At 41.5% G+C, this 17,386-nt stretch overlaps 1 protein-coding gene across 4 annotated transcripts in view; it reads left to right on the plus strand.

The window, feature by feature from the left end:
- Positions 1 to 15,412, plus strand: part of FILIP1 (filamin A interacting protein 1) — a 79,699-nt gene extending 64,287 nt beyond the window's left edge. For 3 of the 4 annotated variants that reach the window (XM_081904856.1, XM_081904854.1, XM_081904855.1), the window contains 3 exons: positions 1,790 to 4,595; positions 5,984 to 6,207; positions 12,936 to 15,412. In XM_081904856.1, coding sequence (XP_081760982.1) covers positions 1,790 to 4,595; positions 5,984 to 6,190 — 3,013 coding nt within the window. In that variant the 3' untranslated portion in view covers positions 6,191 to 6,207; positions 12,936 to 15,412. The remainder of the gene's footprint in view (positions 1 to 1,789; positions 4,596 to 5,983; positions 6,208 to 12,935) is intronic. The other variant, XM_081904857.1, reaches the window with a different exon arrangement.
- The last annotated feature ends 1,974 nt before the right edge of the window (positions 15,413 to 17,386 follow it).

The raw sequence follows: 17,386 nt of genomic DNA on the forward strand, positions 1-17,386 counted from the left end.
TCTGCCTGTAAAATACCTCTAGCCCATTTGTAAGCCCCTCCCCCTTCCCCTGAGAAAATTAATCAGGTTTATCCTTCCTGATAAACCCCTATGCACCACAAGCTGCTTCCGTTGCCATGCCCTTTTCTGCTGGTTAAACTGTCAAATTATCCCTTTACCATCCTTACTCTCTCCTGATTGGCCATTTCTCCTTCCTGCCATGATTGGCTAAGGGTCACCAGGAGGGATAAGCCAAGGGTTTGTCAGCTGCACAAGCATCTCTAAATGTGTTCTTCCTAGTTCAGGAATGGGGAAAGTCGATGAGATGGCCCTTCAGATGATGTTGGACTCAGGCTCCCATCAGCCCCAGCCTACATGACCAGTAGTAGTGACAGATAATGGGAGTTGTAGTCCAGCAACCCCTGGGAGCCACAGGTTCCCATTCCTGTTCTAATCATGCATACTTTTGTAAATCTTTGTGATGTTCCCTCTTAGCACACACACTCTGAAGCTCCATGTTCTTGAGTCTTTCCAAGGAAACTGTTCCAAGCTTTTGATGATTGTAGTTGCTTTTCTGTGCCTTTTCCAGCACTACGGCATTCTGTTTGGGTAACCAGAATTGCACACAGTATTCTAAATCTGGGCACAGATTTGTATAATGGGATTATACTTTCTCTGTTTCTTACAGCTGGGGGGCAGGGGGCGGGATGAGCTAAGCCTCTGTCCACTGTTCCTACTATGCTCATCAATGTGGAAAGAACATTTGGGGACTGAAATTCATTCTGTTGTAGTGAGCAAATAGGACTTATAGTTCTAGATGAAGTTTGGGCAAATGGCATATTAGAATTTTTTTATCTTTGAATTATACACTGCAATAGTAAGAGTGAGATAATAATTTGTATTCTTTGGGTTTGAAGTTACTGATCCACATTAGTGTCTGAACTGGAACTAAGCCAGAGTTTTCACTTATATATACACACAACTCCCTGCTAATGAACATGAACTCTAATCAAACCCAGTTTTTTGTGGTTTAAGCCTTGGCTTTCAATACATAGAAGACCAGGCATCAGATGTGTAGTCATGTAATCATTGCTACAAGATTTCTCTAAAGAGGCAGAGAGGCATAAAAAATGTTTCAACTTTACAGTGATGGAAAAGGGTAAATTTAAACCTTTGGTCTGATCCATAAGAGATCTTATGTTCTAATGTTACCCAAGCATTGGATAACATTAGAACAGAAGAGGATCCTGGTTGGACTAGACCAACGACTTACATATAGTACTGATAGATGCCATCTATAGGGAAGGTAGTACATGTTTCAATGGCAGTATGTACATTAGTTGAGAAATTTTCTGGTGAAAAAAATCGGGTGGCTGGGGAAAGAGAGGATCAAAAGGAGAATTTCCTTCCTGCCCTTTCTTGTTAAAAGTTGTGCAACAATATGCACAACAGCTCCTAAGCAATGTACTTTTAAAAGAACCCTTAATGTATTCACCCCTTTAAGGAATAGCATGCTGCACATTTTGGCAATTTTGGGTGTACTCATATGTACAAGCACCTAGAGAAGGGATGGGGAACTTATAGGGATGGGGAACCTGTAGCCATCCAATTGTTGCTTGACTCAACTCCCATCATCCCTGGCCATTGGTCATGCTGCCTGGTGCTGATGGGAGTTGGAATCCAGCAACATCTGAAGCCCTACATGTACCCCCCCCCTTGCTTAGAGATATGCATAGTTTAGGTAGTAGGAATTATTATTGTGTTCTTTTAAAAAGAAGCTTATAACACTGTGTGTTTTCCCCTTCCTCAGATTAAAGAAGCTTCTTGAACAGGAAAAGATCTACCAAGCCCGAAAGGAAAAAGAGCATGCAAAAAGGCTCAACAAGCTAAGAGAAGAATTGGTCAAACTCAAGTCATTTGCACTCATGCTTGTGGATGAAAGACAGATGCACATTGAACAACTGGACCAGCAAACCCAGAAAATACAAGATCTAACTCAAAAACTAAGGGAAGAAGAAGAGAAACTTAAGATTCTGGGTACCAAAGGAAAAGAGGATGGGCAGAAGCTAAGGAAGCTAGAGGCAGAACTTGAACACAAGACATCCTCCTTTTCCCAAGAGCATGAGGAGATGACTGCCAAACTGGCTAGCCAAGAGTCGCACAATAAACAGCTCAGGCTGAAACTGGCTGGTTTAACCCGGAGAATTGAGGAGCTGGAAGAAACCAACAAAAACCTTCAGAAGACTGAAGAAGAGCTTCGGGAACTGAGAGACAAAATAGCCAAAGGGGAATGTGGCAACTCCAGCTTGATGGCTGAGGTGGAAAACCTCCGCAAGCGGGTGCTTGAGATGGAAGGCAAAGATGAGGAGATCACAAAGACTGAATCTCAGTGTAAGGAGCTTAAAAAGAAACTACAAGAAGAGGAGCATCACAGCAAAGAACTGAGGCTTGAGGTGGAGAAACTGCAGAAGAGAATGTCTGAACTGGAAAGGTTGGAGGAGGCTTTCAACAAAAGCAAATCTGAATGCACTCACCTGCGTTTGAACCTGGAGAAAGAAAAGAACTTAACCAAAGACTTGATCAATGAGTTGGAAGTGGTGAAGACGCGAGTGAAGGATCTTGAGTCTTCAGAGAGTAAGTTGGAGAAAGCTGAATTAAACTTGAAAGATGACCTGACAAAGCTGAAGTCTTTTACTGTCATGCTGGTTGATGAGAGAAAGAACATGGTGGATAAGATAAAGCAGGAAGAGAGAAAAGTTGAAAGCTTGAATAAGAACTTCAAGGTGGAGCAAGGCAAAGTTATGGAAGTGACTGAGAAACTAATAGATGAGAGCAAAAAACTGTTGAAGTTGAAATCTGAAATGGAGGAGAAAGTGTCCAGCTTGACAAAGGAAAGGGATGAGTTAATTGGCAAGCTGAAGAGCGAGGAAGAAAAGTCCGCTGAGCTGAACTGCAAAGTAGATCTGCTGAAGAAAAGGATTGATGGCATAGAGGAGGTAGAAAGGGAAATAGCCAGAGGCCGCGTTAAAAAAGGGACTGGGCTTTCTGGACAAGAGGACAACAAAATTAAAGAGCTAACAGTTGAAATTGAAAGACTGAAGAAGCGTCTCAAGCAACTGGAAGTTGTTGAAGGAGACTTGATGAAGACGGAGGATGAATATGATCAGCTGGAGCAAAAATTTAGGACTGAGCAGGATAAAGCTAACTGTCTTTCTCAGCAGCTGGAAGAAATGAAGCTCCAGATTGCAAAAAACAAAGCAATAGAGAAGGGAGAGGCAGTGACTCAGGAGGCAGAGCTGAGGCAAAGGTTTCGACTGGAAGAGGCGAAAAGCAGAGACTTGAAAGCCGAAGTGCAGGCTCTCAAAGAGAAAATTCATGAGCTGATGAACAAAGAAGACCAGCTTTCTCAGCTCCAAGTGGATTACTCAGTCCTTCAGCAAAGGTTTCTGGAAGGAGAAAACAAGAACAAAGCCATGGGCCAGGAGGTGCTGAATCTGACGAAAGAGCTTGAGCTGTCTAAACGCTACAGCCGTGCCCTGAGACCCAGTATGAATGGGAGAAGGATGGTAGATGTGCCTGTTACATCTACCGGAGTACAAACTGATGCAGTAAACAGCGAGGCAGCAGAAGAGGAGACACCAGCTGTGTTCATAAGGAAATCCTTCCAGGAGGAGAACCACATTATGAGCAATCTTCGACAGGTTGGGCTCAAAAAGCCCAGCGAGAGGTCATCTGTGCTTGACAGATATCCTCCTGCGGCAAATGACCTTACCATGAGAAAATCCTGGATCCCATGGATGAAAAAAAGAGAAAATGGCTCTCAGGTGACTCCAGAAAAAGGAGCCAGAATACAAACCAGTCCAGAGCGTCCTGGGGAGGTTGTCCTTTCTCCGAAGCAAGGGCAGCCTCTCCACATTCGGGTAACTCCAGATCACGAGAACAGCACAGCTACTCTGGAGATTACTAGTCCAACAGCTGAAGATTTCTTCTCCAGCACCACCGTTATCCCAACCTTGGGGAATCAGAAACCACGGATTACCATCATTCCCTCTCCTAACGTCATGTCCCAGAAAGGAAAAGGGGGTGAGAGCCCAGCGGGCCCAGAGCGAGCCATGTCTCCAGTAACTATAACTACTTTCTCCAGAGAGAAATCTTCAGAGAGCCCAAAGTCTCCATTCATGGAAAGACCCGTATCACCAATTCAGATAATGACGGTGTCTACCTCGGCAGCACCTGCAGACATTACCATGTCTCCAGAATCGCAGGACATGACCATGGGGAGGGCTGTGTTTAGAGTGACGCCAGAAAAACAAACCGTCCCAACTCCCGTCCGAAAGTACAATGCCAACACGAACATTATAACGACCGAGGACAACAAAATCCACATCCACTTAGGGTCTCAGTTTAAACGCTCGCCTGGCACTTCTCAAGAAGGAGCAAGCCCTGTGATAACAGTCAGGCCTATGAATGTAGCAGCAGAGAAGGAGGTGATGACTGGGACTGTCCTCCGTTCCCCCAGGAATAACATATCCTCAAGGCCTGGAGCAAGCAAAGTGACAAGTACCATCACTATAACTCCAGTTACTACGTCATCCACACGAGGAACACAATCCATGGTAAGCAATAGGGAATCTTGTGGAATATGTTTGCATGCAATATGGTAGGGGGAAACATGATTTTTGAGAGTTGGGCTTGGATCTGAGAGATCTCAACTTGGCTTAGGAATTTGGTGGCCTGACTCAAGATGAAATGGAAAACCACAGTTTTTTTTACGAATGGCTGCAGCAAATCTTGACGTCACTCTCCTCCTTCACCTCCTCTTTTTCATGCCAGAGGAGAGATTAGAAGTACCTTTGTTGAGTGTTTTGGGCAGGGTTGGAGAATCTTTCTCTTCCCTAAGGGCCAAATTCCCTTTGGGAAAACTCATGGGGGCCCAAGCTCCCAAAGAATGGGGTGGGGAAAGGGATGTCTTAGGGCAAGCATCCCCAAACTCGGCCCTCCAGCTGTTTTGGGACTACAATTCCCATCATCCCTGACCACTGATCCTGTTAGCTAGGGATGATGGGAGCTGTGGTTCCAAAAGAGCTGGAGGGCTGAATTTGGGGATACCTGTCTTAGGGGAAGCACTGTGGGGCTATATAAAAAGAACTGATGGGCCAGAGATTTCCTATGCTTGCTTTTTAGGGCATAGCACTTAGCATATATCCCTTTAAAACTTCACACACCCACACACACCCTGTTGCCTATTCTGAGACTCCTTGGGAAACATCTGGGAGAGGAGGAGGCATAGAAAGGGTGGACGGCAGGGACCTTCAGTCCTGGCAACTGCTCTGTAGGGGCAAGGGTTGCTGAGTTTCCTTGAATAAAGAGTTAACACTCTGGTAACTTACTCTGCTTCTTCATGCTGACTGCATCTGACTCCAGCCCTGACAGTGGGTGGTGAGTCCACGTGTTTCTTCCTGTCCTTCGAGCACCGAAATACTAGGAGGAGTGTAAAAAGACTGGGGCAAATTTTTACTTTATATGAAAGAAAACTGTAAACAGTTGAAAATGCTTGTAGGTTTGAGTTGAAATGTTTGGTAATGAGAATTTCAGGAGCTGATTTACATATAAGAAGGTGATTGCTAAAAGATTGATATAGGGTAAAAAAGTGGATATAGGTATGCGAAGAAATTGGTAATGGTGTGTGGAAGTCTGTCAGAGGGAGGGAAGGAAGTTGATGCTTTATTTAAGCAATGCATTAAGTTATGGATTTTTTTATTATTATTTGTAATGAAATATAGAAAACTTAATAAAACTTATATAAATAAATAATAAAAATAAACTTGATAAAAATTATATATATATATATATATATTTTAAAAAGAGATACTAGGAGGATTACTGTTCTCTCCTTTTCCTCACAGAAGGCATCTCAGATGACACCCGGGGCACAAACAGGAAACTTGACCAAAATCTGTCTTTATTCCACTGCTATTTTTTTTCTTTCTTCCTTGTCTTGCAGACGGGACAGGATGGGTTATCCCAGAGACCTACACCCACCCGAATCCCTGTATCTAAAGGTATGAAAGCCGGGAAGCCAGTAGTGACAGCCCCAGGATCAGGAAATCAGACCAAATTCGAGCCTCGAGCCGAGACTCAGTCTATGAAAATAGAACTGAAGAAGTCTTCAGCCAGTAGCTCTGCCTCCCTTGGTGGGGGGAAGGGCTGAGGGCAGTGGCTAAGGGGGTATGTTCTGCAGGTTTTACTGCTACCATGGAAATAAGCCCCCTGTCCTGTTTAGTTGTTAGTGTTTGCACATACTAATTAAGTCTGCTGAAGCTGTCACTTCTACTAATGCATGCATGTTTTACCTATTGAATGTAATAATCCCCTCTTCCTTTCCTCTCTGCTGAGTAAAAAAAGAAACCCCCCTTTCTTTTTTAAAAAATGGTCTAGTTCAGCAAGTTCTAAAATGGGGCTGCTGTTGCGATTTACCTCTTTCAAGCAGCTGACCTTGTCCCCCTTATTTTGCTGCGCATGATCATTTTAGTCAGTAGTTTGCCAGTAAAGTTGAGCACTTTACTGTTGTTCCTTTTCAAAGCCACGTCTGTCTAGTTCGAACTGTTCTGAGATAGCAACAGGCAACATACAAATGTCTCATTTAAATACAACAGGTATCATTCCTGCAGTGCAGGAGGGGTTAGGAGTGTATTCTAGGTGTAGATCATTAGGGTTTTTGATCTTGCAGATCTTTTTATTCCCAAACTCAGGTTGGACCTAACTGAAGGCTCAACAAAATCAATTAAATCATTTTTGTTCATGCCAATGACCAATGGTTAAAATCTGCAGCAAGTGAACAACCTTATATTTATGCCTTCTACCTTTTGATCTGGGATGGTCCTAATGTCAGCATGTTGGCAGGGGCGAGAGAGAGGTCCTGCTGGCAGACTTTACTTAGAGAGAGATGATATCTAAAACAATGAATAGGTTTGAGCCTCAAGATCACACCTGTATTTCTCTTGTCAGCACCTGGACTTAGGGACATCTGGCCAAACTGTGTGTCTTCTGCCTGCATTGGAGTGCTTTGCTTTTATTTCTGAAAGCATGCTTTGAGAGTGGAGTTTCGTGTGAATATGGCTGGCTGCCATTATAACTGTGTTTGTCTATTAGAACCCCAACTGTTTATGAGCATTTCTGTTGAAGGAAGTAAACAGCTACAACCAAAACCTTCAACCTCTGGCAGAGGTGACGTGACATGCAAAATCTTCTGCCAAGCTGCACTTTCCCTTTCCCCTTTCTTTTCTTCCTTTTTGTTTTGTAACGATCTAGTTGAATGACCTGCGGAAATTCAGCAACGAATTCCTCAATGGCTCCATTCTGGAGGAAAGGGGGAAAGTATGCACAGTACCAAAAAGGACCTCTGTGCAACCAGTGACAATAAAAAAGATGAAGTGCTTAAAGCAGAGTGAATGGATTTGTCCATTAGGAGACGAAACTGAACTGCAGAGAGATTGTGTAGTTTAAAAGTAGTCTGAGGTAGAAGTCTATAAAAGGAAGACTGCCATCAATGGCTGTAAGTAAAATACGAATGCAGGAATGAATTGTAGGTCAAATCATGTCATTAACTATACCTTGAGCTGCTAAGGGCCACAAGTATTGATTTTTTAAAACAACAACAACAACTCTAGTGCAAGGACAGTGCAAGGCTCTCCTCTCCAGATGTTGGTGAACTCCCCACTCCCCAACCAGCATAGGGAATAGGCCAAGGTTATGGCAGTTGTAGTCTGACAACAGCTGGAAGGCTACAGGTCCCTCATCCCTACCTAGTGGAACAGAATTTTCTCCTTCTTCACTAGTGTGTTTATGGGCTGCAGTGTTTTGCTGGCATTTCAGATTCCAGGTGGGCAGCTGGATTAGTTTGTTGCAGCCCCGAGGCACCTTTATCCGTGGCGGACGCTTTCATGGGGCCAGGCAGACACTACTTCATCAAATTGTGCTCTGACCTACAAAAAGCTTATGCCACAATAAATGTTTGGGGTTTTTCTTGTCTTTGAGGTGCCACAGATCTTCGCTGACATTTCGGTTTACTCGTCCAGCCTTTACCTACATCAATAGCAAATGCCCATTATGAGAAGGAGTGAGGGATGTGAGGCTTGTATATTACAATGACACAACCTGTCTTAGCCAGCGCCAACCAAGTGCCAAGCTTGGAGGAGGTTTTCTCTCTCTTTTTCCTGCCTTCCCTCCTCACGGGTGTGCACAATAGCTGACTTAACAATGCTTTCCACTTTTCCCTTCTGTGGTAAGGGCTGTGGCAGAGCCAGCTGCTTTTCTGTCTCTCCAGCCAGGAGCAGAGAGAATGCTGCTTTATGCCAGAATTTTCTTAATGCAATGAATGGAAGGAATGACAAAGTGTGTACAAATGATTAATGCAATCCTTCCTCCTCCTCCTCCTCCAAAAAAAGGGGGGAATAACTCACTTCTACCTCCATCTTCCCCTCTCCTCCCACCTTCATGTTTGTTTCTGGTTCATAAAATAAAGTGTGACAGAGTGAAAGAATCCAGGAACGGGCTTTTACCTACATCAGCAGCAAAATGCCCCTTATTAGAATGAGTCAGGTATATGTGGCTTGTATATTACAGTGACACATCCTGTCCCAGCCAGTGTCAAGCTCAAGCAAAGCTTTTCTTTATCCATAGGAGTGAATGGCAGCCATTCACTTGCATGGGAAATAGGAAAGAAGTGCATTCAGGTGGTGATTAAACCCTGCTTCCTACACCCAGTCATTTGAAAAGTTTCTATCCATGTCGCCACTCCTAGGATCTGTTTCTGGCTTGCATGTTGACACAGTGTGGGAGCTGAATTTTCATGAAGCAAGAACAGAGACCTTGTGGCCCACCAGATGTTGTTGGACTTCCTATCAGCCCCAACTAGCACGGCCAGCAGTCAAGGTGATGGGAGTTGTAGTCCAATAATATCTGGCAGTCTGCAGGTTCCCCATTCCTGCTAGAGAAAGAGGGATGCTGATTATAAAGGACCAGATCGTGCCAGGCTGAGAAGCCTGAACACTATTCTCCCATGACTTTGCTTCTTAACCACCTATATTCACTGCTCCCGCACAACCTATGGTGTTGCTGTGCAATAGGAGAAAGCTATTCTCCTGCTTTGAGGAGGGAAGATTGCATGATTTCACGTACAGAAAAGCCTGCTCGCATAAGGAGGAGGAAATTGAGCATGCAATCACTAAATATTTCACTGGGTGCCAAAACAATGCATATTATTTCTGCTTTCAGGATTACATAAACCGGTACGCTTGTGCAAGAGCCATCTGAGCAAAATCAGACTGCTTTAAATGGAAATTTGGTCACCGGACACTGTCCATTGATGCAATTAAACTTTTTGCTGCTGCTGCTGCAGTAGCCTAGATCATTTTTGCAGCTATTGCTGTTACTTCAGTACTCTCAGTGCCTTATATTAACTTGAGGCTTGATGGACTAAATACACTGCTCATCCGCTGAGGTACTCTTCTGAGATTATCAGAGTTTGGGGTCATTTTGATTACAATGTAAGGACATCACACTTGCATTGTAAACTAACACGCTCCTGTGTTTTAACTGGCTTGTAGCACAGGCTACTACAGTAAGGGTTATTTTTAAAAGACCTCTTACATGCTTTTTATTGCTTATCTGCTGCTGATGTTCCTGGGTTTGATTGGAGCTGTCATTTGCTGGCAGCTGGATCTTCTTTTGGGGCTTATTTTCATTGGGAATAATGTTCTTTCTTTCCCAGATCAGTGTGAGTCCCTTAATCTTGACTGATCTTTAAGAAGAGCTTGAGCGAATAGGTTGCACTTGTAAAAGTTGACTTCATTTTAAAATCATCTTACTATTTTATCTATGTTCAGTTTTGGGGATACATAAAATTTCCACATGAGTAGTAGTCAACAATTTACAAAGCCAATTAGCAGTTCATTTGGATTTAATTTCACCTGTTTACAGGATGGGTGGAGGGAGATATGCTCTACAAAGGTTCTAGTCAGATAAGGATTTTAGTTAAACAAACTGAGTGGCAGCCAAAATATTATGCATTTTGTCACAGGGCCCTACAAAGATATCGCCTTTTGCACACAATAATCTCAGTTGTAAAGAGAGCTAATTTAAAATTATAATTTAATCACTAGGATTTAATGATACTTAAGCCTTATGCAAACTGTTCAGTATGAGCCTTGTTGTGTGTGATCTCAGGGCTATTACTTATTATAATTGGATACTGAACAATTGTGTGCTATTGTATCTGTTATAAAAGAGCAAGTACGGGTATAAATTGTAGGTTCCTTTTTTCAAAACACTCAGTGATGGCAACCTGGTAAATAACCTTCAAGATTTTTGATGGCTATTTCCAAGCCTGCTAGGGACCAATTGCTGTTTAAGTTAAATTAGAGTAGTGCCATCTAGTGATAGTCTTCTAGAATAGCTCATTCTTTTAAAGATCATGATTAGTTTATTTGTTTATTTATTTCTGTTGTTGCTGTGATTTAACTAATACACGTTTCGGCTTGCGCACATAGGTAGCTTGTTTTTTAAAAAAATCAGTAAATAAGAAGAAGCATAGCCAGGGTAGGATTGGGGATTATATACAAGCCAAAAATGGCTGCAAATTTATACGTTTGCAAATCAGTTTAATAAATTCTCAAAATTAAACTAGGAGAAACAATGAACAGAATGGGGACTATCAATGCATCCCTATAATTTGATTCCTTGAGTATTTCAGGTTATAGAGCCTTTGTTCAGTGGAATATTTAGCATCAAATGTAGCTACCTGAAAAGGAGAAATATTCAGATACATGTGTCTGGTTTTATGAAGCTTCTTGACTTTGATCTAAAGAACCAAAACTCTGCATGTTTATTCAGAAGTCTCCTCTGTTTAACGGGGCTTACTTTCCTAGTACTTAAGGATCAGAATCTGTCGTGCCTGTTCAAATATCTGTACCCTGTGGCTATATTTGGTACTAAATAGTTTTTTTCTGTAGAAGGCTTGTAGAACTTGAAATTAGTTTTTGGCTTATTCACTGTTTTGAAGCAGTCAGTTTCTATCATCCCTTTTATAGTCATCTTTGCATCCAACAAAATATCTCCCTTCTTATGGAGAGAGACCTACACTAGAATGCACAGATGACTTAATATATTAGAATTAGCTTTTTAAAAAAGTTATATAGAAGAAAATTTGTCATATAGAGAACTAAACCCCCTCCCCCAATCAAAACTGTATATAGCATCATGATAAAGCTAATTACAGGTATCTTGTAGAAAGACACAAGTTGGAAAACCTTAAATTTGCTATTACCAACTGCAGTTTGGAACTGCAGAAAGAACCAAACTCTCAGTCCCTGCTCAGTTTTTAAAAAAGAAAACTATATGGGTTGGAACCAGACGGACAATGCAGTTTTCATTACTCAGAAGTAAGTACCATTGAATTTAAGGGAGCTTACGCCCAGGTAAGTGGATACAAGATTGCACCCAATATTAGTTCTCATTTATTTCAATGGGACTTCATGTTGGTCACAGCTAATCTTTCATGTTAAATATCAGTAGGACCTAAGTGTAATTAAAAGAAATGTTATGATATAGGGATACTACACTTCCAACTAAAGATATGTAAGTAAGTGCTGGAAGTATTTTAAGCAGAGGTTTGTTTGCTTTTTAAAAAGATAAGTGAGGAGGTCTCAAAGTGGAAGCATACTGGGAAAAGAGAATTCATAAGATAATTTTTAAAAAATAACTACTTTTAGATACAGGAGTGTTTCTTGTAACCAAACTATAGTTAGTTCCTAAGGAAAAGGAAGTGTTTCCTTTTTATGTAACTCCCACAACAAGTAATATTAGCTTGCTGGTGGCAAAAGATGATTTCTGAAGCTCAAGAGTGGATGGCAATTATTGGCATTTTCGAGCAGCACAATAAATAATTTCGAAGAAAATCAATGTGTTAATGGATTGGACTCTGCTTTCAAGATGTCCACAACAGAAAGTGTTTTCACTTTAATGTGAGAAAGGGGGCTTTATATCTGCGATGTAAATAAGATCTGAAATTGTATGAATTTCTGAATTAAAAATTATTTTAAAAGCTAAAGACATGATCCCATCCTCTCTTGGTGTGGTGCCTAAATATGGAGGATCCCAGTTAAGTCTCAGTAGAGCTGTTTCCTACTCCCATTTCCTATGTGATTATAACTGCTACAAGGGACCATTGGAAGAATGGGAGGTTTGTCCTTTGCCCAATACAATTTACATGTGACCATGAGGAACTTATGCTGAGTAAAGGGAACAGATGGCAGGGGATATGGGAACCTTCAGTTCATATTAATTGGCTCCCTCACTGGTTGAGTGCACAGATGGTGGAGAGAGGAGGGAGAGCTGTACAGTGCTCTGCAGAAATACTCTTGAGAATGAGTGGACTGGATTATGCTCCTTCCATTTACATATGTCAAGCAGCTTCCTCCCCGGCAGTGCTCAGGAATTCTAAGAAACCAATGAAATCAGTGTGGCTTTGAAATTAGTGGTTGAAATCCATGCAGTTTTGAAAGGTTCAGTCCCATCGTCTTGATTCAAAATGGCGTCCAGTTGAATCCAAACGTAGGCGAAAACCTGTTCCTTGATCTCAAGGAACATTATGCAAAAATTGTTTGCAATATCTTAAGAGGCCATCCAACAGCATGGCAGGCAAACAGCTTTCCAAAATGTCTTGTAGAAGGGGATAGAGTGCCCTCAATTATACTGCTAATTCTAATCTCTTCTTTGGCCATCTTGATATGAGTAGTTTTGTTCTGTCTTTCTTGTTTGAAGTGGCACTTTGAAGTTTCTGTAATGTAGCTAAGCTGTTGATGGGATTAAAGATTTAACAGTGTGGGTCCTCATAGACCTTTCATGTATTCTCATGGTAACAGCCTATGCTTTGCTATGTTTCTTTTCCCCTTTAGAGAGCATCATCATCCATCAGTTACGCATGAACTCAAGATGAGATGCCATGCAAGCTCCATCCTATGTACTTGCACTTCTCCTCCACACCACTTGGTTGGATCACTGCTGAAGCGCCACCTCATTCCCTGTGATCTTACCTGCTACTGATTGCTTGTGGAAGTATTTTATTCCTTCCATCAGAATCTGGCTTTTTGTGTGTGCAGATCCATTAAAAAAAAGTTTGATCTTTGGAAATTAGGTGGAAAGAGTACGTCTTCTGTGCCAATTTTACTCTTTAATTTTGCAAAGCCTTTGAATCATGTGTGCTTTTTGTTTGGTGTTTCCAACGTAATTTATTTTTATAATACAATTTGTAATGAAAGACATTTTGTGGTTGTTGTTGGTTTTTTTTGCCAAATCTGACTTTGGTGGTCTGCGGCACATTTGGTAGTAGAATACACTGTCAAAGATTTCAGAGTGCCGGTTTGTATATTTTTTATTGGAGTTTATAAAGATGTTGACTTGACCTCAATAATGGCACCTTTTAGAAAACTTTGCCACGTTTCCTAGCCATAATGTGACTGTGAGATTAATTGCCCTAAAGACTGCTCTGTGGGATAGTATTATAGTATGTTTTTTTTTGTTTTTGCACTGTGCTGTGGTTTTAATACAAAACTGAACACCAACAAACCAAAGCCTTGAAACAGTATTAGACTGAATAATTGTTTTAAAATGTTGTACGCTGATTTCTATTATGCCATGCTCATATACTGTGTGTTTTTACATATGTCTGTACCAAAAAGGTTCGTTTTTAATTACACTGTAACAAATAAATTTTCACAAGTGTGCAACAGTAATATGGTGTTCCAATTCTAACCCTAGTGTTAGAAAAGGGTGCTAATGCTGAAACTTACTGATCATTCACATTGGTTTTTATGCTTGTTTCCTTGTGAACCAAACACTGATCCGGTTAATCCTGTGCACCCAAAGCCTTTTAATTTCACTGCGCTCAAGCACACCTAACTCTGCATTGTATCAGGCTGCAGATCATTTACCAACTGCTTCACCAGTTGAATCACAAGTTTGCAGCACACAATTTGGGAGCATAAAACCTAGCCTTATTTGACTGTGCTCCTCTATACCTCAATACTATATTCTAGATGGAACACAAAATTAGTACAGTTTCTCTGAGTCAACAACACTGGTGAAACATTGTGGGAATTGCATGGAGATCCTGTGGTATCTGCATTTTTTTTTTAATTATCTATTTTTAAACATGCCTTTCCACCGAGATATAAACCCTACATTATTAAACTACTTCTAAAAATAGTTCTGGTTTCAAATTGTTCCCATATCTGCAGACTTTCTATGATGCTGTATAATGAATGTGAAATTGTATATAGCTGCAATAAGGAGTGTGTTGATAGAAAGAATATGAAAGGGTATCAATACTATTTTGCACCCGTACTGTGCAGAACACAGAAGACATGTGATTTAGGGGCTTCTAGACAGAACAGCTTGGGTAGTGTAAGGCACATTGAACTGGTGCATGTGGTACTCACAAACAGCTGGGGGGGGTATTCCTCCATTATCTGCTAATCAATGCTACTCCAGATGCACTAGCAAGGTGAGGGCAGTTGGTATAATTCATATTTAGCAACCATCAACCCCTCTCATGGTACCAGCCAGCATGGAGAGCTAGACACTGTGTTAACAAGGGAGAGAGAAGTAAGCAAAAGGGGAGGGAAAGAGTTTGATAAAAGCAGTAGCGAATGAGGGTAAAGAAAGGTTATCTGTTGACATCAAGGGATAGAAGCTGTGACAACATGAGGAGAAAAAGGAAGTAGGAAGTTGTGGTGAAAAAGGACTTTTGTTCATTTATAAAATGCAGGGAAAGGAGCTCACCACGATGAACAAAAAGTTTCAGACATGGAGAAATGGTATGAGGGCAGACACTGAGGTGTACTGTATGTTAGATCATACAAAGAGATGGAACTGAATTGCAGTACAAGTACGTTGCCAGGATATTTCTGCAAAGTACCCAACAGGTAATATTTAAGCAGCAGGAAACCCAGGTTTGCCAGCAAGTGTACATTTGAAAAGGAGCTGCAGCCAATCATGATTGGCTGCTTATGTGTAGCTGTGTAACAATATGATTCACACTTCACATTCTTAGGTGTACACCTAAAAATTTTTAAGATATATAATATGTGAAGTCAGTGGCCCTGTAGTTAACGTCTGTGAAAGTAAATGCCAATGAAATGAGGAAGACTTAGTTCCCCCTAAAGAAAAAGGACAAGCCAGGAGGAGGACAACAGACAAGTTTGTTGTAGAATTCAACTTCCTAGTGAGATAAATAATCCAACCTGCCTGCCTTGAAATTCCTACTTCAGGTTCCAGGTAGACTTCAGAAGTGTTTGGATTTGTACATAACGAGTTGTTTGTAATTTTCTGTTCCTTTGAAAATCATAAACATTAAAAACAATCTCTTTGCGTGCACACTTTGTTTTTCAGTAATCTTTTGATGCTGAGGCAACAACTGCTATTCTCATCCACACATTCATAGTCCCTCCATCCCTGTGATTCAGTTGCTTTGGATTTTTATTAATGATGTCTTCTTCTTCTTGTCCCACAATATTTTCCTGAAAAGATAACAAAGCACGAATATTCTTACAGCAGTGTGTTTACACCTGGAGCCAATGAGCTAGTGCCATTCCCTGAACTATAATGCTGAGGGAGGATGTGGACTGAGCTGTATATCCCAACTTAGCCCATGGACAGTGGCTATACTGTGCTGGTCTTTCTCCCCATAGTGTGCCTTAAGGCACCTGTGCCCTAAGATGCTGATAAGGGTCACTTTAACAAGGACACGTGCATGCCTATTTCATCACCAAGATGAGCGTTTTTTCTTCAGGCTATGCGAGTTGCTAGTGAAACAGATTCCTATCTGGTTATTATTTGGTGACGTCGACCAGCATCTTACAGCGAGCGAGGCTTGGAGTTATCTATCACGTCTCGTGTTGGAAACAGCCCTAATTTTATACGGTATGACGCAAGATAGTTGAAGACTCTAATCAGATGTAGAAGGCCAGTGTAACTTTCCATCCTTTCAAAAAAGCTGGTGTTATGGCTCTACTGATTTCCAATAAAGTGCCTCTGAATCCACTTTAGAAATAAGACACAAAGGAAATTGAGGAGGAATGCTTTCCTTGTCCTGCATCAGTTAAACTGCATGTGCTTCACCTGTAGTGGGGGAGATGAAAATAGACAAAGCATACTTGGGGTGGGAAGCACCTTTGTTCTTTCTCTCTGCAAAATTCAGCATGACAGAAAAGCAAACTCACTGTAACAAAGTAAATTAAGAGCAGGAAGAGGACAGAAATTAGAATGAGAGAGGGGTTGGGGTGTGGGTGGGGTTGGCCTATGGGACTCTAGCTCCCCTCAGCCCCAGCCTGGAAGGCCAATGGTCAGGGGTAATGGAAGTTCAATATCTGAATGCCACAGGTTTCCCACCCCTGAATTAGAGAGAGGAGTTGAGAGGAGTTAGAGGGAATGGACGAGGTTGAAAAAGAAAGACTGGTGGTCAAGACAGAGGAAGTAGATAGGTATGTTGAGTCACTAGTTTGAGTAGAAACATTTCCTGTTCTTTATTGGCGGCATGTTAACAAATTGATTCATTTGGAGTTGTGTCTAAATGGTGTACCGGATATATATAACGTACCGGATATATTCTGGTGTGAGAGAATCCTAGAGTAATATATTTCAATCTACAAACATAGTCAAGCATAAAGGGAGGTTTCTCAAATGTTGAGTGGTTTGCTGGGAAAGGCTGCTCTTCATCACATTATTTTCTCTGTCATTAAGATGTATCAGGAGCATTGATTAAAAAAGAACTGTATTACAGTATGTTCTGCACCAATTTATGCTTCATAACCAAGATTAATCCAGCCTTCCATAGGCGCCATAAATCTGTCCTGATAAATTTTGCCTAACTTCAGTTCATTCCAAAGTGATAAGCATAGGATCACAGAACTGCGGTGTTGGAAGGGACCCTGAGATGATAGAATATGCAGCCGCCCAGAGTGGCTGGGGAAACCCAACCAGATGAGCGGAGTATAAATAATATGGGGATCGAAGCTATAACCTTGGCGTTATCAGCACCACACTCTAACCAACTGAGCTATCCAGGCTAAAACACCAGGTTCTTCATACATTTCTACATCTGTGGAGTGTATACCGTCTGATAGCTTGTTTTGCATCATCAGCTCTATGTTTCCAAGATCTTAAAGTCAAGTGTTTCTACAATCAGGTCCTTCTCTACAATCAGGTCCTTCCCCAACGCTATGTTTGGAAGGGCCATTCACTCCCCTCTTTTATGGGGTTTTGCCATGCCTTTCTGTTTAAGCAGCTGTATTCTTTTATCCCGTGGCTTTTTGAAATCTGCTGCACTGATCTCCGTTCGCCAAAAGTT

The sequence above is a fragment of the Podarcis melisellensis genome, assembly GCF_964234715.1.
Source record: "Podarcis melisellensis genome assembly, chromosome: 3".
Taxonomy (NCBI): domain Eukaryota; kingdom Metazoa; phylum Chordata; class Lepidosauria; order Squamata; family Lacertidae; genus Podarcis; species Podarcis melisellensis.